The 22,976-nt window shown below is 39.0% G+C and overlaps 1 protein-coding gene and 1 long non-coding RNA gene across 6 annotated transcripts in view; one reads left to right on the forward strand and one right to left on the reverse strand.

Annotated features, from left to right (window-relative positions):
* The window catches only part of LOC138753609 (uncharacterized), a 118,514-nt gene that overhangs the window by 91,506 nt on the left and 4,032 nt on the right, over nucleotides 1–22,976 (reverse strand). For 3 of the 4 annotated variants that reach the window (XR_011351290.1, XR_011351293.1, XR_011351292.1), the window contains exon 2: nucleotides 18,249–18,387. This is a non-coding gene — a long non-coding RNA (uncharacterized lncRNA). Of the gene's footprint in view, nucleotides 1–7,480; nucleotides 7,660–18,248; nucleotides 18,388–22,976 lie in introns of all 4 variants that reach the window. The other variant, XR_011351291.1, reaches the window with a different exon arrangement.
* The window catches only part of mbip (MAP3K12 binding inhibitory protein 1), a 33,502-nt gene continuing 22,349 nt past the window's right edge, over nucleotides 11,824–22,976 (forward strand). The window contains exons 1-2 of one of the 2 annotated variants that reach the window (XM_069916806.1): nucleotides 11,824–12,000; nucleotides 16,158–16,211. In XM_069916806.1, the coding sequence (XP_069772907.1) occupies nucleotides 11,932–12,000; nucleotides 16,158–16,211 (123 nt within the window). In that variant the 5' untranslated portion in view covers nucleotides 11,824–11,931. The remainder of the gene's footprint in view (nucleotides 12,001–16,157; nucleotides 16,212–22,976) is intronic. The other variant, XM_069916803.1, reaches the window with a different exon arrangement.

The following is a 22,976-nucleotide window of genomic DNA, read 5'->3' on the forward strand; positions in this document are numbered from 1 at the left end:
TTTGCCATTTTAAGTGATGAATTTTAATAAATAGAACTCCACTAGCTCTATAACATAGTATTCATTTTACCAAAAAATATATGACCTAAAATACATGATGATAAGAGGAATAATTTTACATGCTAAACATATTCAAATTTCATCACCTGAATGGCTACCTGTAATTTCAGTGGAATTAATATCAGACTAGTTATACAATGATAGGCAACCAATTCTGCCAGGTTACAACAGATGACTAAATTTCATGTGACTTTCAATATGTATTTTGTTGCAGTCAATAAGTTGAGGGAAAGGGCAGGTTTCTGAGAGTGGCTATAGTCTGTGCAATATGGCATACTGGAAAGATAATTTCACTGATGTGCAAAATGGAATTTTATAATGCACACTAACTTTTAATTTCAAAACATGAGCCAGTATATTAAATTATGGATACAGAAATTTTAAAAATCGTCACTTGGGTTTTATGGTGGGATTCTACAGCAATAATTAAACCCATAGCAGCAAGCAAGTTGGACAAAATTTGGTGCTGAACTAGAGGATTTAGATGAGCATTTCAAAGCTTGATTAGAGGTGGAATTTCAAAAGGGTTTCAAATGACATAAGTGCAGAGATGTAATGTAAAGAAAGTTGATTCCATGGCCACAATTATTGTTTCTGTTTCACCTGAAGAAAACAGTGCAATCTCAGTTACAAAAAAATTATTTCCATCTTAGCAAATTATCCACTGGCATTTATGATAAACTCACTAACTCCCAATGCTACCTTAACAACACCTCGTCCAATTGCAGTCTCTTAAAAGGATGCCTTCCTCTTCTCAAAGTATTCTGTATCCAAATCATCTGGCCTCAAGATAAGGCCTTCCATTCCAGATCATCCAAAATGTTCTCCTTTCTCAGAAAACATGGTTTCCCTTCCACTGTGGTCAATGGTGCTCTCTTTCACATTTGCTCCATTTCCCAGACTTCTGCTCTCATTCGTCACTTCCAAACCAAACAGACATCCCCAGTACCACCTTCCACTCTACTATTCTCTGCATCCAGCACATCATCCGATGTCATTTCCACAAACTTCAATGTGATCCAAACCCTAGCCACAAATTCCCCTCCCAATGGCTTTTTATCTCAGAATCAGAATTTATTGTCATAAACATGTCACAAAATTCATTGTTTTGAGGCAGCATCACAGTGCAAACATTTATATACACCACCTTACAAAATAAATTTGAAAAAGTGCAAGAAAAAGTCAAAATAAGGCACTGAGGAATCTGATGGCAGCAGGGCCAGTGCCAGACTACTTTGCACCCTAGGCAAGGCCAACTACTTGCACCCAAAATAAATTGCCAACTTCAATTTTCAAAAACAGATGTTTTGTAGAAAAAAAATGAAAAACACAAAACTTGAAACTGCTGAATTTATTTTAAATTGCAAGAATAAGTAACACACCAACCTTTGATTATCTCCATCAGGGTGCCGCTATACTGTTGCCCTCCCCGAGGCCCTCACTCACTGCTGCTTGGGCCGAGGAGAGGAGCACGCACGTGCCCCAGTCTGAGAGGTAATTTCAAACCAGAGTTGGTCTCCAGCAGTGAAACTGCATTGACATTAAAACCATATAAACTAGAGCATGGAGAGGGAGGGAATCGCCTAGCTCTAACAACATTCAACTGCTACACTTGTGTCCATTGTGGAAACAAACGGACACTGGGACACCTCAAAGTTAAAAGCTGGACTGCCTGGCCTAAAACTGGATGTCTGCCCACCCTGACTGTGCCTCCCTCCTCCCCCCTCCCCCCCCACCGAGGTCTGCACTCTAGGTGGCTGCCTAGTTCACCAGCCCTGGATGGCAGAGGAAAAAAAGCTGTCCTTGTGCCGCTAAGTGCTCATATTCAGGCTCCTGTACATTTTTCCTGATGGAAGTAGAGTTAAGAGCGCATAGCCTGGGTGGTGGGGATCCTTGAGGATAGAAGCTGCTTTCTTAAGACATCATCTCCTGTAGATGTCCTCAATAGAGTGAAGACTGCTGCCCGTGATGGCGCAGGCCAAGTTAACAAACCTCTGGAGTTTTTCCTATCCTTAGTGTTGGCGCCTCCACTCCAGACAATGATGTATCCAGCCAAATGCTCTCCATGGTACACCTATAGAAGTTTTTGAGAGTCTTCGATGGCATACTGAATCTCCTCAAACTCCTCAGAAAGTAGAGCCACTGGCGAGCCTTCGTCATGATTTCATCATTATGAAAGGACGAGAACAGATCCTCGGAGATGTTGACACACAGGCATTTGAAGTTCTTGACCCTCTCCACTGCTAATCCCTCAATGAGGACTGCTTCGTGTTCTCCTAATTTCCTCCTAAAGTCCGCAATCGCCTTCTTGGTTTTGTTAGTGTTGAATGCAAGGTTGTTGGTCTGATTCCACTCAACTAACTGATCCATTTCCCTCCTGTATGCTTCCTCATTGCCATTTATGATTCTGCCGACAACTGTAGTGTAATTGGCAAATTTGTAGATAGCATTGGAATTTTGCCTAGCTTCACAATTATTGGTATATAGTGAATTAGGCAGTGAGCTACCTCTTGCACAGGAACCACTCTCTTCATGGTTTCCAAGTCTGCTCATTTCTCACCACCAACCTTTCCCAGACACGTGGTAATTTCCTCTGCAATTGCAGGAGTTACAACACTTGTGCTTACACCTCCTCACCACTATCCAGGGGCTTAGATAACATGTCAGTGAAGCACCTCCTCCAATCTCATCTATTGATGGTCCCAATATGGCCTCTTCTACATCGATGAAGCCAAGGGTAGACTTGCCAACCATTTTGCAGAGCACCTGCACCCTGTCTGTAATGGCTATCCCAAACTCAGTGGTATGCAATTTCAACCTCCTTTTCCATTCCTAAGCTGGCCTATCTGTCCTCAGCCTTCTCCACTGCCAAGATGAGGCTTAATACAAGAAGAAACCAGCTCATATTCTGTCTGCATGGCCTGCAGCTCAAGATATGAACAAAGAATTTTCCATTTTCAGATCACCTACTCTTTCTTTTTCATTCTGGTCCTCCCATTTGTGTGCCCATTCCTATATCCACCTCCAGCACCCTCATTAACCATTTTCATCCCTCTTCCATCTGCATAGTTCAGCTACTAGATTCCCCTTCCCAACACCCCCCCCCCCCCACAAAATGGTTCCTTCTGCTCTTCATCTCTCCCATGATGGTCTGAATATCACCTTCCTTGCTTATTAGATTTGAGCTCTTGAAGCCTTTGTGACCCCACATCACCTTCCAGAAGCTGTCTCCAGCTTCATCCTCCCCTCTCTCCACTTTGCTCCATATGTTAATTATCCCTCACCCATTCTTGGTCCACCTATTAGCCACTGTCTCAACCCTCCCCCCTCTCATCTTTCTATGAGCTATCTTTGCTCTCTAGTCAGACCTCCATCAGCCAGCTCCCCACCATGACTACCAGCCCCCCCACATCTCCATCGGGCACACAAAACTCAAAACGGTCAACCAGTTTACCTATCTCGGCTGCACCATTTCATCAGATGCAAGGAATGACAATGAAATAGACAACAGACTCGCCAAGGCAAATAGCGCCTTTGGAAGACTACACAAAAGAGTCTGGAAAAACAACCAACTGAAAAACCTCACAAAGATAAGCGTATACAGAGCCGTTGTCATACCCACACTCCTGTTCGGCTCCGAATCATGGGTCCTCTACCGGCATCACCTACGGCTCCTAGAACGCTTCCACCAGCGTTGTCTCCGCTCCATCCTCAACATCCATTGGAGCGCTTTCATCCCTAACGTCGAAGTACTCGAGATGGCAGAGGTCGACAGCATCGAGTCCACGCTGCTGAAGATCCAGCTGCGCTGGGTGGGTCACGTCTCCAGAATGGAGGACCATCGCCTTCCCAAGACCGTGTTATATGGCGAGCTCTCCACTGGCAGAGGTGCACCAAAGAAAAGGTACAAGGACTGCCTAAAGAAATCTCTTGGTGCCTGCCACATTGACCACTGCCAGTGGGCTGATATCGCCTCAAACCGTGCATCTTGGCGCCTCACAGTTTGGCGGGAAGCAACCTCCTTTGAAGAAGACCGCAGAGCCCACCTCACTGACAAAAGGCAAAGGAGGAAAAACCCAACACCTAACCCCAACAAACCAATTTTCCCCTGCAGCCGCTGCAACCGTGTCTGCCTGTCCCGCATTGGACTTGTCAGCCACAAACGAGCCTGCAGCTGACGTGGACTTTTACCCCCTCCATAAATCTTCGTCCGCGAAGCCAAGCCAAAGAAAAAAGAAAAGAAAAAAAGTCTTAGACCTGAGGCTGGTATCATTCAAAAATGTTGACAATTCCTTTTCCCCCACAGAAAATGTCTGACCCACTGAGTTCCTCCAGCAGATTGTTTTATTGCATACATAATAAATAATCCTTTGTGAAAATTATACCACAAATAACTTTATTAGCGTGCTTACTAAACAATTATTGAAATGGGCAAGTTTAAAAAGGAAAGAAAATTTTTTAAAGAAAAACTTTCATAGCCTGATCATGGCAAATTTCAGAACTGTGCATGAAAAAAGATGTCAATCTATGGTAGCTACAGGTGTATTTCAAAATGATTACACAGATAGGATTCAATCCAGGGCCCATCTCTAAAATCGATACATAACAATGATAAATATATGTTCTACACAAGATGAAACCGAAAGATGAGATATACAGTAAAATCCGGCATCTATGGAGACTGATAGATGCTGGATAAGTATATTTTCCATTTGTTTGTGATTTACTCATACAATGCCTAACTAATACACCTGCATTAAGACCTAAAATGACAGAATGAGAAGAAGACGAAATGAACTGACCAAGTGTGTTAAAGTAGATGACACAATTTTCTTGTTTATTTTCATTGTGTGATGACATTGTTTAATGGGTTTAATGTATCGTATATGTTGAACGTTTAGTGGGTGAGGAGGGTGGGAAGGAGGGAGGGAAGTGGGGTGGGGGGAAAGGGGAGAAAATGACACTGTATATTCAAGAGGGAAATGTTTATGTGTATTTTGGTCAATATGGTTCATAGTGTGAAAAATAAAAATAAAAATTAAAAAAGAATAAACAGTTTAAAGGACAAAAATACTATACTGTACATAGGTTGAACAGACTTCACTTGCATGAATATATAAACCTTAAATCATTTTACTTCATTTTCAGTCCTATTCTTTGAAATCATTTCACCATTGCTGCATCTGTTAAGTTCCTCCTTCTTTCATTCTTTTGAAGAAAAGATTGCAAACTTAAAATAGAGCAGATGGTTGAAAGAGTTGGCTGGATTTCAGGATGAGTATACAGCAAGTTATATTGTGAATGGAATCGGGCTTAAGTGTTGTGAAAATTCAAAGTAACCAAATTCAAAGGATATTAAAGGCAGTAGGATAGAAATGTATGCTTATATCAAACTAGCAATATGGAAAATTACTGGGCTCTGCATCTGAAGTCCAATTGGAAATGGAATACCAAATAGATCTTTGCTGCAAGCTCAACCCATGCAACTGAATTTTTATGACACTAAATTAATGAAATTTCAGGTTTTATTTCATGAGTAGAATATAACTAAGTGAGAAAAACATGAAATAATTCTAATAATTTGACAAGTTTGGGGCAAACACTATAAAAAGTATTGAAGAGAGAGGGAACAACATATGTATCAGATTGGAGTAGAACATTAAGTCTGCAGATGCTGTGTTGGTAGTAAAAACACAAAAATGCTGGACAAACACAGCAGGGCACACAGCATCCATAAGAGGTAAAAATATAGAACCAACATTTTGGGCCTGAGCTCTTCTTCAAGATATAAGGGCTCAGGCCCAAAACTTTGGTGTAAAGAAAAACAAAAGATTTGGTAAGTGGCATAAATTGAAGTTATAAAACAAAAGACTATAAAATAATTAAAGGATATTATGTAGTAAATAGGAAAATGGTTTCAGAAGTAAAGAAATCTGTAGTGACAGGCTGTAAATGAAGAATTAATCAACCCAAGCAAATCAGCCACAAGACAAATGGCAATGCATCAAAAAAATGTTGGTCTGCTTTTTTGTCAAGTATAACCATATAACCATTTACGGAGCGTTTTCTTAGGCAGAAGCACACACTTTCAGAGTGATGTACTCTTTGGTGAATTGCATTTCTATTAGAAACAGTTTCTAGTAATAGTTTTTGTTGATGCAGGGCAGCACATTTGGCATAACGGTTAGTGAAATACTTTACAGCGCCAGTGATCGGGACTGGGGTAAAGAATTTGTATGTTCTCCCAGTGTCTGAGTGAGTTTTCCCCATGGGCTCCAGTTTCTACCCACCATTCAAAGCATTCCGGGGGTGTAGGTTAATTGGCTGTAATTAGGTGGCACGGCTCATGCACCAAAATGGTCTGTTACCGTGCTGTTAGTCTAAATCTTTTTAAAAATTAAATTTAAACATGATAGCAAGTGCTTGATCCAACTGCTCAGCACATAGAACTTCACTAGAAGAGGAGAAACATGACAGAACATGCTCAAAATTTTTAATTATGTCAAGTTTACTGTTAACTGATTGCACAAGTACAACCCGATGAAACAGTGTTGTTCTTTCCTCAATGCCAAACATGCAGTCACACAACCAAACGCAACACACATACAGACAAACAATATATATGCAGTACAATTAAATAAATAAATATTGTTTTTTGTGAATCTCAGCCTCTCGGAGTGTGATCAGTTCCTTTGGATGTTCAGCATTCTCCTGTATCTCTTTCCTGACAGGAGCAACTAAAAGAGTGCAATGTGTGCAATGGAAGAGGTCCTCACTGATTTTGCACTCTATCTTCACACAACAATCCCCATAGATCACATTGATGGGGCAGTAAGACTCCAGTGATCCTCTCTGCCACACTTGTGGTCCTGTGGATTAACCTCTGATCTATTTCTCTGCAGCAACTATATCACGCTGTGATGCAGCCAGCCAGGATACTCTCAATAGATCTCCTGTAAAAGGCTGACATAATGGTGACTAGTTGCCTTGCCCGCTTCAGTCTTCTCAGGAAGTGAGTCACTGTAGTGGCATCCTGATAAGTGAGGAGATGTATATCCACGATAGGTCACATATGTACAAAGAATTGAGAGTTAAAATGTGACACATTTATGCAGAGCTGCAGGCTCCAATATTTTTGAGCTGGGAAACTTAAAAGAGCAGCTTTTTCAGTGATATCATCAAACTTAATTTGTTTATTAATTCTGTTTCCCAGTTATACACAACAAAATTGAGACGTTAACTGCCTGTCAAGTGAACTGGCCTCTCGATTCAGCTGTAATGGGTGAGCCTATTGGGGAGAGAGGTCAAAAGACAATCAGTTAAAAATTTTGGAGAGATCATGGAGCTAAGTTCAAATATCAAAGAGACAAATAATCTGTGGAGGATGAGGCAATCAGAAGAAAGTAATGGAGGATACTACCTTCCATGGAACACCAGATTTGATGAGGAAAGGTGGACCAATGAGTGGAAAAGTTAATACTTGTTTATTTGCCTAAGGAGAAATCCTACTATTTTCTGTTTACAAGCATTGCTGGAAAAGCAATTAGCTGACCCATTCTGCTGTCCTTGCCTTCCTTTGGCCATCAGGATTCACAAGGCCTGGAAAAGCAGACAAAAATTTGAGTCACAAATAATAAAATGAGGGGCTTACTTCTGGGGATTAGGTTCATAATTACCTATTGCACTCTGAGCAGTAGGGTTACGGTTAGGTATGAAATGTTTATCACTTCTTATATCCTATCAAAATAAATCCAGTTCCCTTTACTTCCATTATAAATGAAAATGTAAGAATTTATAAATTCAAATAAACATTTATTAACCACACACATTTTGTAAAAATCATATTGTAATTAAAGAAGCTTCTGATACTTAATGCAATATCATAGATCTGATGTTTATAATCATTTTTTATTCTATTTATCACAATATTGATTTTTCATTCATAGGACAGGAAAATTTTAAAACAACCAGCAAAAAAAGTCATCCACTTCTGTCCAGTTTCAGTTCCACTTCTCCTGCATACTAACCTGCAACCATTCTGAGTGAGGATGCCAATTAGTGCTGAATTAGTTTCGTAGTTTAAGCCCATACCCATTAGTTAATGTATTGACACTGCGTAAATGCATTTCTTGTGTTCAGCACACACACATGGAGACAAAAGCTCTGGGTAACATATCCTTTTCATAAAATTTTCTTTCACTCCCAGGCTTTTTATATAGACTGAAATCTTGAAGTAAAAACTTAAAGGACCCACTCTTAAAATAGAAAACTGATTTTCAGTCAATTAATTTAATTTTGTGAATACATATGTTATAAGGGGCCACATTATGAACATTACAAATTCCTGATATTTTTCATTTACACAACAATAGTAGGTTCTTCAACGGTATTTGGACAATAGAAATTTGAAATTCTGATCATGTGTTAGATGTTTAAGTGGCTTCAGTGCTTAATGTTGATAAACAAGCAGAAGAAAAATCACAGATAAGGTTTGTGTATAGAAGGCAAGCACATTTTAAATTCATTTTTAATTTGGAAGACTTGGAGAGTGGCACAGGGATCAATATAGAGCTCTCAGTTATTCATAATTTATATTAATATCTTTGAATAAAAAGGCTGGTGCAACAAGTTCAAATTTGCTGATATTACAAAACTAGATTTTAAGGTTGTTAAGAGAAGATTATAAACATCCTGCAAAGCAACAAAGACTGATGAAAAGGTGAATGGACAGGTGAATGATGACAATCTTTTTTCACATGTCAAAAGAGAATAAAACTCGAGGGCAAGGATTTAGTTGAGAGGAGAGGTTTAAAAGGGACCTGAGGAGCAACTTTTCACAGAGGGTGATAGGTACATGGAATGAGCTGTCAGAGGAAGCAATGCAATTATGATGTTTAAAAATAATTTAGACAGGTACAAGGATAGGAATATGGGCCAAATGCAGGCAAATAGGACTAGGTCAGGTAGACAGTTTGGTCAGTATGGATGGGTTCGGTCAGAGCGAAATGGATGCCTTATTGTCAGTATTTTCAAGACTGGGACAAATGGATTTCATAATGATAAAGAAATTTGATCTGCAAAACAAGCCATGATCTGTTGTCATTTTATTGAATGACTCAAGGGGCCACTCCGTTTCTGTTCTTTGCATATATATAAATGTTAAATGACAGAAATAAATTTCTCCATGAAAGTTATGGGAATAAATGATTGGTGGTAGAATTGTCAAATGAGTATTTTAATTATTTTTAAAATGACACACTGGAGAAAGATCATTTATGTTCTCTATCTAGCTAAAAAGCATATAAATCGTACATTTAAGTGAACTTCTATAAATGTTTCCAACTTAAATTCTTGTCCATATGTATAATGAAAATTTTTCTTAATAAGCATTTTAAGATAATGATAATGTTCATACTCAAAAAATAATTGGATAATATTTAACATGAATTAAAATTCATAGAATTGAAGGCAAAATACTGGACGTAAGATTGCTGAAGCAGTAGAAGATAAAGAGTAGATAGACATCCGACAACACCATCACCTTTGTCCCCCTCCTTCACTGCATAATTAACAGCTCAGGCTTTAGCTCAAAAGATGTCAAATTTAAGAATTCCCTTCCTCATTCGCTCCAGGTTGCTACTCATATCCTAATGAACCCAAGTTCTTTGACCAAGTCTGTTGCAAATTGCACCAATACGTTTTTTCTGTCTAGTGATACACTTGTGAAGGGTCACCAGATTCTTTTTCCACTCTAAAGGTGCTATCTAAATATAAACTCTTATATAGGTAGGAAACTTAAAAAAATTATGAATATAAAAACAGGAAATGTTTTCAATACTGGGCATATCAAGCAAGATCTTTGGAGCTACGATCTGTTATTGTCATAAATATACAAGCTTTTATCAGTCCACAAAATGCTGTGCTGTTTGCATATGTTTGTTATAGATTTTTCTGTTTTGAAACTGCTCAGTGTGATATCCATGGGTTTCCCGTGTTACTGGTTAACTGAAAGAAAAATGCAGATTTCCTGAAAATTGTGCCTTTTAATTAAACGGAAGTGTCAGGTACAACAGAACATCAAAGGCATATCATGTGACAGTCGTTGCTTAACGTATTAATATATATTTAATTCTATATTATATTTTATGTACATATGTGATTACATGTTTTGTGTGTGTGTGTTTTCTGGTTGTATATGTACAGTCAGATGATAATAAACTTGAATTTTAACATAAGAACATTAGAAATAGGAGCAGGAGTAGATCGTCCTATTTTTCAGTCTTCTTCAACAAGATCATAGCTGATATCTCATTCAACAACATTTTGCTGCCCTACCTCCATATTCCTTAATTGCATTCAAACAGATATACAATTTGATTTCTGCATCTTCTTGGCTTGGCTTCGCGGACGAAGATTTATGGAGGGGTAATGTCCACGTCAGCTGCAGGCTCGTTTGTGGCTGACAAGTCCGATGCGGGACAGGCAGACACAAAGTAATGACTAAACCTCCACATGCTTCTAGAGTAAAGAATTCCACTATTCACCAGCCTCTGGATCAAGAAATTTCTCTCATTTATAGTTCTAAACAGTTTACCTCTTCTTTTGAGACTCCTCATTGAGTTAAAATAACCTCCTCATCACACCCGTAAGGATCCCCCTAAGAATTTTGTATATTACATTGTAGTCATCTCTCATTACCCTGAACTCTAAACAATAGAGCCTAAGCCTATTCAACCTCCTCTCATACAGCAGACTGCCATCCAAGGAACAAAAGTCTTTGCTGCTCTCCATCTTGAGCAAGTGCATCTGTTTTTTAGGTAAGAAGACCAAAATTGCACACAATATTGCAGGTGTGGTCTCACCAAGGCCTGAATATAATTGTAGTAAGACATCTTTATTTTTATATTCAAATCCTTTATTACCCTGAAGCCTCTTTGCATCCTCATCACTATTCACATTCCACTTAGTTTCACATCATCTGAAATAATAAACTGACCAATTTTACATTTGTTCGCTCAACCAAATTGCCAATATGGTTTGTGAAGAGTTGGGGCCTAATCGCTATCTCCATGGCAATGCACTGGACACAATACCCAAAATTAACTTTCTACCTTAAATTAATTAACAAATTGTGCTAGTAAATTATTACTAATTTCATATTCACTAATCTTGTTCATCAACCTGTGTAGGTTCTTATGGAAATGCTTTCAAAAATCCAAATACATGACATCCACTGGTTCCTCTCATCTACTCTATTAGATGCATCTGGAAATCCAATAGATTAGTCAAACATGATTTCCCTTTCATAAATCTTCACTTTACTCAGGCATATTATTGTCTTCTATGTGTCATAATTTTTGTTATGGAGTATGGAGTTCCCAAATACTGATAATAAGGTTACAGATCAGAGGATCTTCCTCTCTTCCTTTTTCCTTGAACAGTAGTCATATAAGCCACCCGCCAATAAGCAGAAACCATCCAAAATCTTTTGAACTTTAAAAGTAGAAAATAAGAGGGTTTCTTCATATAAACACCCCACTGCTTCCACTGAAAATAAATTTTAAAACTCTGAAAAACATCAACCATTTAAATCTGAAACTCAAGTTTCCTTTTAGTGTCACACAACAATACATAAAAATGTAATATACATGATATACTTCAACTTTTGTATGTCATAATGCAACCAAGTAGTTGCCATGAGCATTGTCCGGCGACATGAACAATCAGAGAAACAGAAGCAAATGAAAGTCCCTTCAGAGACTCTGAGTGTCCATGAATTTGCCTCTGTAGTCGCACCATTAGCAGGCGGAGCTCAAATTAGATATTCTGCAAACTATTATTATCAATATACAGTTTTAAAATCAGTCAACAATGAATCTTGGCCTGTTTGTTCAGTGTAAACTGCATTTGATAATTCTGAAGAGTCTGCTTCATGCACCAGTAAGTTCAGTGGAGTACTTCCCCTGATAGGCCTCATATCAGATCTTATATCTTGATTTTTAACTGTTGCATCATAGCATGCAATGAGCTGCTGGAGGAACTCAGCAAGCCAGACAGTTTCCAAGGGTAAAAATGGTTAATTAATGTTTCAGAAATGGCCTTGATAAAAGATCCTGACCTGAAACATTGACTGACCATTTCTACCCAAGGATGCTAACTGAACCACTGAGTTCCTCCAACACCTCATTATTTGCTCATGATTTCAGCATTAGTAGTATTTGTGTTTCTCTGTTGCTTCAACATAATTGTCTTTGTAACTGTTTCATTTATTCTGGACCACAATCTTCTTGGTGTTATCTATTTACACTTAGCATAGAGGGTAAAAACTCTTAAAACTACGGTAGTTACAATTTACATGATATTTCAGAATCAGAATTTGTCATGAACATGCCACAAAATTTGTTTTTTTTTGCAGCAGGATTATAAGTGCAAATATTGCTATAAATTACATTTGAAAATAAATTAGTGCAAAAGAAGTGAAAGTGAGGTAGTGTCTGTGGTTCATTGTCCATTCAGAAATCTGATGAGAGAGGGGAAGAAGATATTTTCGTAACGTTGGGTGTTCATCTTCAGGCTCCTGTACCTCCTTCCTGATGGTAGCAGTGTGAAAAGGGCATGACCTCTGTGGCGAGGGCCCTTGAGGATTGAGGCTGCTTTTTTGAGACACTACCTCTTGTAGATGTCCTTAATGAGTAAAGACTGCCCATGGAGTGCCCATGATGGCACTGGCTGAGTTCACAACTCACTTTTCCTGTCCTGTGTACTGGCACATCCATACCAGAAGGTGATGCAACAAGTCAGAATGTTCTTCACAGTACACCTGTAGAAATTTGCAAGAGTCTTTGGTGACATACCAAATCTCCTCAAACTCCTCATGAAGTATGGCTGCTGGTGAGCCTTCTTCATAATTGCATTAATATGGAGGCCCCAGAACAGATCTTCAGAGATGTTGACACCCAGGAATTTGAAGTTCTTAATCCTTTCCACTGCTGACCCCTCAATGAGGACTGGTTTGTGTTCTCCTGATTTTCATAACATAACATAACATAACAATTACAGCACGGAAACAGGCAATTAGGCCCTTCTAGTCCGCACCAAACCAAACACTCCTCTCTAGTCTCACCTACCTGCACAATGACCATAATCCTCCACCTTCTTCTCATCCATATACCTGTCCAGCTTTTCCTTAAATAATAAAATTGATTCTGCCACCACTATTTCTCCCGGAAGCTCGTTCCACACCGCTACCAGTCTCTGAGTAAAGAAGTTCCCCCTCATGTTACCTCTAAACCTCTGCCCCTTAACTCTTAACTTATGTCCTCTTGTTTCAATCTCTCCTACTCTTAACGGAAATAGTCTATCCACATCCACTCTGTCTATCCCTTTCATAATCTTAAATACCTCTATCAAATCCCCTCTCAACCTTCTACGCTCCAAAGAATAAAGACCTAACCTGCCCAATCTCTCCCTGTACTCTAGATGCTTAAACCCAGGTAACATTCTGATAAATCTTCTCTGCACTCTCTCCACTCTGTTTATATCCTTCCTATAATTAGGTGACCAGAACTACACACAGAACTCTAAATTAGGCCACACCAACACCTTATACAATCTCAACATCACTTCCCAACTCCTATATTCCATGCAATGATTGATAAAGGCCAGCATACTAAAAGCCTTCTTCACCACCCTATTCACATGAGTTTCTACCTTCAGGGAACAATGTACCGTTACTCCTAAATCATTCTGCTCTCCCATTTACTACGTATGTCCTGTTCTGATTCTTCTTACCAAAATGAAGCACCTCACACTTATCAGCATTAAATTCCATCTGCCATTTTTCAGCCCACTTTTCTAAGCAGCCCAAATCCCTCTGCAATCCTTGAAAACCTTCTTCATTATTCACTATTCCACCTATCTTAGTATCGTCTGCATATTTACAATCCAATTCACCACCCCATCATCTAGATCATTAATGTATATAACGAACAACAATGGGCCCAATACAGATCCCTGAGGCACACCACTGGTCACCGGCCTCCAACCTGACAGACAATTTTTCCCTCCTGAAATCCACAATCAGTTCCTTAGTTTTGCTAATATTAAGTGCAAGGTTGTTGATGTGACACCACTTAACCAGATGATCTATTTCACTCCTGTACGCTTCCTCATTCTATCTGTGATTCTGCCAACAACTATGGTGTCATTGGAAAATCTGTAGTCAGCATTTGAATTCTGCCTAATCACACAATCATGGGTAAAGAGCAAGTAGAGCAATGGACTGAGCAGGCATCTTTGAGATGCGCCTATGTTGATTGTCAATGAGCAAGTGACATTGTTTCTGATCCAGTTACAGACAGAGGTGCAGAGGCTCATTTACTATAGTATTTACTATTGTTACAAGCCCAGACGACCCCAAGACCCAGCAGCAATAGATATTCACCAAGACAAATGGTTACTTAAACAAAGGTTGCTTTTAAAGTGTGATGCTGTTTTCACGTTTAAACTTAATCACTATTGACTCAACTAACTTAACCCCCTTCTAATTCTAAGCGCACATGTATGTAATGTGTGTAGAAGTTCAAAAAGGTTCTTTGGTTCACAGTCCAATCTCACTTCTCATTCCTCCAAGTTCACTGGTTGCAGGCAATTCTTATACAGAATTTAACATTTATAAAGTTCACAAGGCTTTGGTGCTTGAAAGGTAAATGGTTACCACTCAGGAAGGTTCTTGTCGGTTTTCAGAGAGATATTTGTTGTTCGCTGGACACCCACAACTGATTCCTTTTTAATCAGCCACTTCAGTGTCTTGACAAAGACACTTGCCCCCCTCAGGGTTCTCCAGATGATAATCTCTTTCTTTCAGGTCACCACAGTGTTCCTTTCAGTTTCTTTTATTTCAAGTGAAACATTAGACAGCCAGTCCTCTCCTCTTGCATGAACCACAAGGGCTTTGGCCAGGTGGAACAAAGCACTCACAACCCATCTTCCAAATGGAGTTTTCCATAAGTTTGCCAGCTTGTCCTGTTCCAGTCCCAGCTGCTGCTGCTGACTGTATAACTGCAGAACTGATCTTTGTCTCTCTCTCTCTCTCTCTGAGAGAAAACCTGTTTTACTTTCTCTGCTTGCAAAACCACATGACCCTCCTAGACCAGCAAGTTCCACTCCAGAATGTCTGCAGCTCTGACAAGTTTTTCATCTGTTGCATTTTTGTAAGCAGCAATCCATTAGTGAGGTCTCTTGGGCACTCTCCAAAGCTTTTGCAAAGGCTCTGGGGCCGACATGTCTTGCATGAGCAGAGCTCCAGTATTTTAAATAAGATCTGATTTAAAGTGTTTGTATGTGACCTAAACTAAAAAACCTTCCCCAATTTATCTCCCAAAAATATATCTATGTACACTACAAACACAACATAATCTGTCACATTATATTACAGGATTCCATGTACTCAGTTGCAATTATTGCCCACTTTGATTGCTTTTTAAGATTCTTGCATCTCGCTGTCACTGCTTTTACATTGCCTTGTATCTTTGTAGCTTATTACAGACAATGAATGTTTCTTCTATCCTATCTTTATTTTTAAGTAAAAACTCAGCTTTTCTAATGTTTTTATCTGCTTGCTTTTGAGGTTTGTGATCAGTAAAGATGTAAGACAGGCAATAAGAAGGAAAAGTCTTTAAGAAGCAATCCAAGTGGACATTTTTGCTACTAAATATATGGTATTCTTCTGAAATTATGTCTTCCACTGGGGATACCTATATGGATCTATTCTACTTTACCTCTAAAAATCTCTGTTCTACTGGACTGCTTCACTGTGGCCTACCTCCTAAACCAACTTATTGCTCTGCTCTGTATAATCAGCCTTATGTGCTTCAAAAATCAATAACCTGTGCTGGTATTTCACTGCTATCATGAAACGATAGCTGCCTCAACAATAAACCCACAAAATATATGCCCATTCTCTAGTTTTACATTTAGGCAGTCAGCACTGCAAATCCATATCTCTAAAGAATACTTGATGAAGCTCTTTATGTAACAGAAAGTATTGCCTTTGTTACAATTATTCACACTTGTAATTATTCATTCTTGTTTTTCAGGATTTGGACCTTGCTGACAGAGAAAATATTTATTGTCCATTCCTAATCTCTATGGTGAGCTTCTTTTTGTACCTTTAACGTCCTTCTGGTGAATGCACTCCTCCAATCATAGTCATTCCATGATTTAGATCCAGCAATGATGAAGCAATGATAATTGCAAACTGGAATGGTGTGGAAGTTGGAGGGGAACATGCAGATGCAGGTATTTCCATGTCTCTGAGGCCCTTATCCTTTTTGATGCGAGAAGGCACAGATCTCAGAGGTACAGCTAGAGTAGCCAAGTTAAGTAATTGCAGAGCTTTTATAAATAATACCCACTGTAACTAATGTCCCATGGTGGTGAAAGGCAGATTGTTTTGTCCCTCTTGAGAGTCTTCACTTTAAATTGCTCCCATAACTAGTTATGTGGCAAATCCAGATGAATATTTGGTTCATGGTTATCTTCCAGAATATTAATAGTGGAATACAGGTATGTGCCGCTTAACGACCACGATTGGTTCTGTGAAACTGGATGTTATGAGATGTGGATGTTGTGCAAACTCCATATTCCTGTATATACTTAGCAAAACAATATGGTATACTGAACTTATGATAAATTAAACAATTTTTTTTCACTTTTTAAACTTCTATATAAACACTTTATTACACAATCCAACAAAGAGGATCAGGATAATCCACATCACTGTTCTCAACTTCCTCATTGTGCTCCACTGGAAGAATTTCAAGACTAATAATCTCCATTGATTATGTCATCATGTAATGCCTGAAGGACCTGGCTGAGGCTCTTCTTGGGGAGGTGTTGGCTTCTTCAGGAATATGACCAGTGTTGTTTGCCTAGTTTGCTTTTTCTTTTCTTCGTAAATTTCTTTATATGCACCAAACACTGAATGAGCATTCCTCTCTGTCAGTGAAAAACGTTCAGTGTTTCGGTCCATCTCTCAGCACTCTTCAGTAAGCTGTTAAGGTCTGCAAAGAATTTGGCTAACCCCTTAACAGTGAACCTCTTCTGCACCTGTTCTTCTCCTCCTTCTGCAGTTTCATTTTCCCTTGCCTCATCTTCAGTCCCATTCTCCATTTGGGATTTCTGACTGAACTCCATTATAACCCTATTGGACCACGGACGTATATGCAGTCAGACATTGCCTGATCGGAGGTTAAATGGTGCACAGCTGTATTACTGAATATTAAATATATTACGTACAACTCATCAGAATCAGAATTTGTTGTCATGAACAAATCACAAATTTCGTTGTTTTGCACCAGTACAAACATTTATATAAACTATTTTACAAAAATAATGTAAATAGTTCACAAAAAGTCATTGATCATACAGGAATCTGATGGCAGCGGGGAAGAAGCTGTCCTTGTGCCAGTGAGTGCTCATCTTCAAGCTCCTGTACCTTTTTCCCAATAGTAGCAGAGTGAAGAGGGCATGGCCTGGGTGGTGGGGTCTTTGAGGATGAGGCTGCTATCTTAAGACACCTCCTCTTGTAGATATACTTGGAGTGAAGATTGGTACCCACAAAGTCGCAGGCTGCCATCGGAGAGACCGGTCGCAGATTGGCAGATTGCTTCGCTGAGCACCTCTGTTCCCTCTGCCACATCAAAGACCTCCTTGTAGCTAATCATTTCAAATAAGTCACACACTCATGCTCACATTTGTCCATGGCCTTATGTACTATCCCACCCTGGCCACCCACAGATTGGAGGAGCAAGACCTTATTTTCCGTCTGGGCACTCTCCAGCCAGATGACATTAACATTGATATCTCTGCTTTCTGCTAACTAGCTCGCCTTTTCTTTCCCCTCCGTTTTCCAGTTCTCCCCCTGATCACTGTTGTTCCCTCCCTCCCTTCTGCACCTATCATCTCCTGCTGTTGCCATTCCCCCCTTCCCCCTTTTGTTCAGATGCCCACCAACACCCTTTTCATACCTTAATGAAGGGCTCAAACCCAAACGTTGGTTATGTACTTTTACCTTTGCTAACATAAAGTATACTATTTGACCAGCTGAATTTATCCAGCATTTTGGTTTTTTCACTGTGCCTGAATGTTGTCCAATTCATGATACATACTGCTATGAATGGACTCACCTGCTGAAATGAAGCAAATTCATCTGAAGAGTGTGCACTCATTTCAGTGAACTCCACTTTTTAAAGCTGGTTCTTGATGGAAAATCGTTAATGTAGCAGCAAGAGATAGCTGGGCCTGGGGCACTACCTTAGGCAATTCCTGCAAATATGAGTTGGATTCAGAATGATTGATGTTATTATCATTTGTTCTCACAGAGAGTTGTCTTTATTCCACTTTAAGTTCACTCAGGTTTCGAGCTTCCAAATGTATACAATTCATTCTCTGTGGCCATCACCGACAATCAAACTTTTCCTTGTAGAACAAGTTCACAGGACTGCTACTCCCTCAGGTTTTGCTGTTGCTCATGTAAACAAAAAATAACTATAAACTATCTTTTACACATCTTCATTCACCACCATTTGATGCCCCAAACAGTCCTTCCAAGTGAAGCAACATTTCTCTAGTGAATCTGCAGGAGTAATCTACTGCATCTGGACCTCTTGCTGTGGTCTCCTCTACATCTAAGAGATTGGACACAGACTGGGAGATTGCTTCATTGTGCACCTCAGCTCTGCCTGCTACAATAATGTGGATCTCCTAGTGGCCACCCATTTCAATTTCCTGTTCTCTTGCTGACATCTCTGTCCATGGTCTCGTGCACTGCCAGACTGAGACCATCCACAAATTAGAGGATCAACTCATCTTCTGTCTTGGTACCCTTCAACCAGATGGCCTTTGCATCAACTTCTCCAGTTTCTGTTAAACCAACCCCTCCCCCCTTCTCCCTGTCACCTTTCCCTCAGCTCTGTCTGTCTCTTCCCTTTTCCCTCTGTCTCCTTTTCAACAGAGCCAAAAATCAATTGTCACCTCTTCTCTTATTATATCCAATTAACACATTTTGTTACTCTGGACTCCTTCACCAGCCAGTATTCATCTTTATTCTTACACTTTCCTGTTTTTTACTTATTTCTTGAAGAAGGGCTTGTAAAGGTTAAAACCTTGTGTTTTTGATTCTTAGTTAATTTTGGGCTTGTCTCTTTAAGAAAGACTATTGTTTGTAGAGTTACCATAGTGACTATGATGTAATATGTCATAATATCCATGCAGACTAGGAGCTTGCATCTCATTCTTTGACGAACTATGAAGGGGATATGAGCACAAGATAATTTTCTTTGAATTCGTCTTATTTCTTCTTGTATCTCTTCTAAGTTAAATATTATTTTATCTTTAAATATAGCCAAATGCTTTGTTTATTCATCATTATGAATATCTTAATGCGACGTTATGCAAAATATTTATCTGTTTTATCAATGGATTAAAGCTTCATAAAGCTACATTTACAAAGTTTGGTTTATTGGATTAAAAAGATAGTAATTCAGAATATCATAGCCCACGTTGTCTTGAAGATGTCACTTTTAAAAATTAGGATATAGTAGAACCTGGAAAGTGTCATCTATAGAGCTTAGGCCCAAAAGGTCTGTAATATATCTTCACCTCCTATGGATCTGCTAGACTGGCTGAGTTCTTCCACCATATCTTTATTGTAGGAAACAGTAGTGCTGTTTTACGGGTTATATTATTATGGTTATGGATAAATATGTCTTTAAAAGAGATAGATTGTGGGGGCTTCGTGTAGGTCACCACAAACAAAGTAACACAAAATTCATCTCATTTAAGAGCTTTGCTGAAGTAGACATTGAGGCTCTTGTAGATTTTGCAGAGACAATCAAACTGCTTTGGAAAGAACTTCAAAAGGAGATGCAAATTGGAACAGAGTCCAGGCTCAAGAACTGATAAGATATTTCAAAGATTGGGCTTGGAGCCTTGGGAGAGGCATTTGATTTTTACAAGCAGAGAGAGAGGAAAAAAAACAAACAGGATTCTTCTTTGAGAGAGAGAAAAAAACAAACAGGATTCTTCTCTGAGAGAGAGAGGTGAGCCTACAGTAGCAGTTGAGGCTGCAAAATGGAAAGCTGGCAGGCTTGTTGAAAAACCCCATTTTGAAGACTGTTGTGCATTCTACATTAAGCCTGTTCAAAACCCTTGTAGTCCTTACAAGAGGAAATGGCTGGCTGCAGTGTTTCTCCTGATATAAGGGGAACAAGCGGAACTCCGTGGTGACAAAGAAGAAGAGGTTATCATATGGAAAACCCACGATGGGGCAAGTTTCTTGGCAAGTCACTGAAGTGTCCGACAAGCAACAAATCGCTCTCTGAAACCAACTAGGTCCCTTTAACTTTAAATACCAGAGCCAGGTGAAGATTCTGTGCACAGTATAAGAATTGCCTGAACTTGGAGAAGTGTTAAGTGAATGATTGGACTGTGAAACAACAAACTTTCCTGAACATATACACGTGGGAAAGTCGGAAAAAACAAAGGAAAACACAAAGGCACAGAAATAAAAGTTAAAGAAAAGTGAGTATAAAGGTGGAAAGAAGATGGCGACAAAAAAAGAAAAATCGAAATCAACGGTAAGAAGAGAGGAAGAGAAGACAACGGAGGAAGAAGGAGAAGGCCTTACCTGTTCGAAGAGGCCCGCGGTGGAGAGAGAAACCCGCTCCCTCAGGTCGGTAGAAAGTGAACTACAAAAATGGCTCCTTGAGCCGAGTAAAAGTGCGCAACCGCGCATGAAAAAAAACACACCGACGGGAGGGGTGACCAGCTGGGGAGTCGATCTCCACAGCCGGCAACGACAGCTGCAGAACACCGGCAGCAAGAAGAGAACACAGAAGACAATGAAAACAAGAAAGAAGAGAAGGAAAGGGCAACAAAGAAACAACAGATGGCCAACCCAGAGGAAGAAGAAGAGGAAGAGTACAGTGAAATAGAAGAAGAAGGGAAAGGCAAGATAAAGGATATACTTTCTCTTATTAAAGAATACATGGAGTCATTTAAAGAATGGCAAACACAGGAATTTAATGATTTAAGAAGAAGAATAAACAACACAGAAGAGAAAATGAATAAAATAGATATGACCTTAACAGAAATGGGAAAGAAAATGGACAAGATGGAAGAGCGGGAAGCAGCAATAGAAATGGAGGTAGAGGACTTAAAAAATAAATTAGAGGAATCTAATAAAAAAGTTATAGAGACACAAGAACTGTTAGCTCAGAAAATAGATATAATGGAAAATTATAACAGAAGAAATAACATAAAGATAGTGGGCCTTAAGGAAGATGAAGAAGGCAAGAATATGAGAGAGTTTATAAAAGATTGAATCCCTAGGATCCTAGGATGTCCAGAACTACAGCAAGAAATGGAAATAGAAAGGGCACATAGAGCATTGGCCTTTAAACCACAACAAAAACCAAGATCTATTTTAGTAAAATTCCTAAGATATACTACAAGAGAAAAGGTACTGGAGAAGACAATGGAAAAAGTAAGAGAGGGCAACAAGCCACTGGAGTACAAAGGGCAAAAAATCTTCATTTATCCAGATATAAGTTTTGAACTCCTAAAGAAGAGAAAGGAGTTCAATACAGCAAAGGCGATTTTATGGAAGAAAGGGTATAAATTTATACTAAAGCATCCAGCGGTATTGAAAATATTTATTCCAGGACAACAAAACAGACTATTCTCGGATCCAGAAGAAGCACGAAAATTTGCAGAACAATTACAAAATAGACTGAGGGATGAAGACGTGTAATGAGAGTAAAAATGACCACGATTTATATGTATGTGGGTAAAGAGGTATAAGTGTGTATATGTATAATGTGCATATGTGAATGTATCCGTATTTAGAGGAAAATATAGATAGTATAGACAAGAATTAATAAGGGAAGGAAATGGAATAGAGGGAATAAGGAGGGAACTAAAAGAGTGACCTTTGTTACATATGAAAAGTGAAATCTTTTCTGGGGGGGGCTGGGTGAGGAGGAGTGGCGGTCACTGCAAAATCAGCTGACGCTTGCGAGTGAATTCGCAAACCCAAATGGAGAGGGGAGATGTGGTTGTCCGACAAGGGATAAAGGACAACTCGGGAGGGGAAGGGGAGATTGGGGCTAAAGAAGTCTTAAATAGGAGAATAAGGAAAATGTTTGATGTTTTAGGAATGTTGTCTTATAAAGGGTTTAAAATAAGAAAACAGAAATGGAAAAGGAGGAAAGGTAATGATGGAAAAACGGAAAGGGAAGATAAACAAAGTATAAAATGGCTACGTTGAACTATATGACTTTAAATATTAATGGAATACATAACCAAATTAAAAGGAAGAAACTGCTAAATTTACTGAAAAAAGAAAAAATTGATATAGCATTTGTGCAAGAAACACACTTAACTGAATTGGAGCACAAGAAATTAAAGAGAGATTGGGTAGGACATGTAACAGCAGCATCGTATAATTCAAAAGCAAGAGGAGTGGCTATATTAATTAGTAAAAATATGCCATTTAAAATAGAAGAGGAAATAATAGATCCAGCAGGGAGATATGTAATGATAAAATGTCAGATATATTCGGAGTTTTGGAATCTACTCAATGTATATTCACCTAACGAAGAAGATTAAAAGTTTATGCAAGATATCTTTTTGAAGGTAGCAAATACCCAAGGGAACATATTAATAGGAGGGGATTTCAACCTGAATTTGGATTCAAATATGGATAAAACTGGGAAGAAAATTAACAGAAAGAACAAAGTAACCAAATTTATAATTAAATCAATGGAAGAAATGCAACTTTTGGATATATGGAGGAAACAACACCCAAAAGAAAAGGAATATTCATATTACTCGGCTAGACATAAAACATACTC

This window comes from Narcine bancroftii, chromosome 2, assembly GCF_036971445.1.
Source record: "Narcine bancroftii isolate sNarBan1 chromosome 2, sNarBan1.hap1, whole genome shotgun sequence".
Classification (NCBI taxonomy): Eukaryota; Metazoa; Chordata; class Chondrichthyes; order Torpediniformes; family Narcinidae; genus Narcine; species Narcine bancroftii.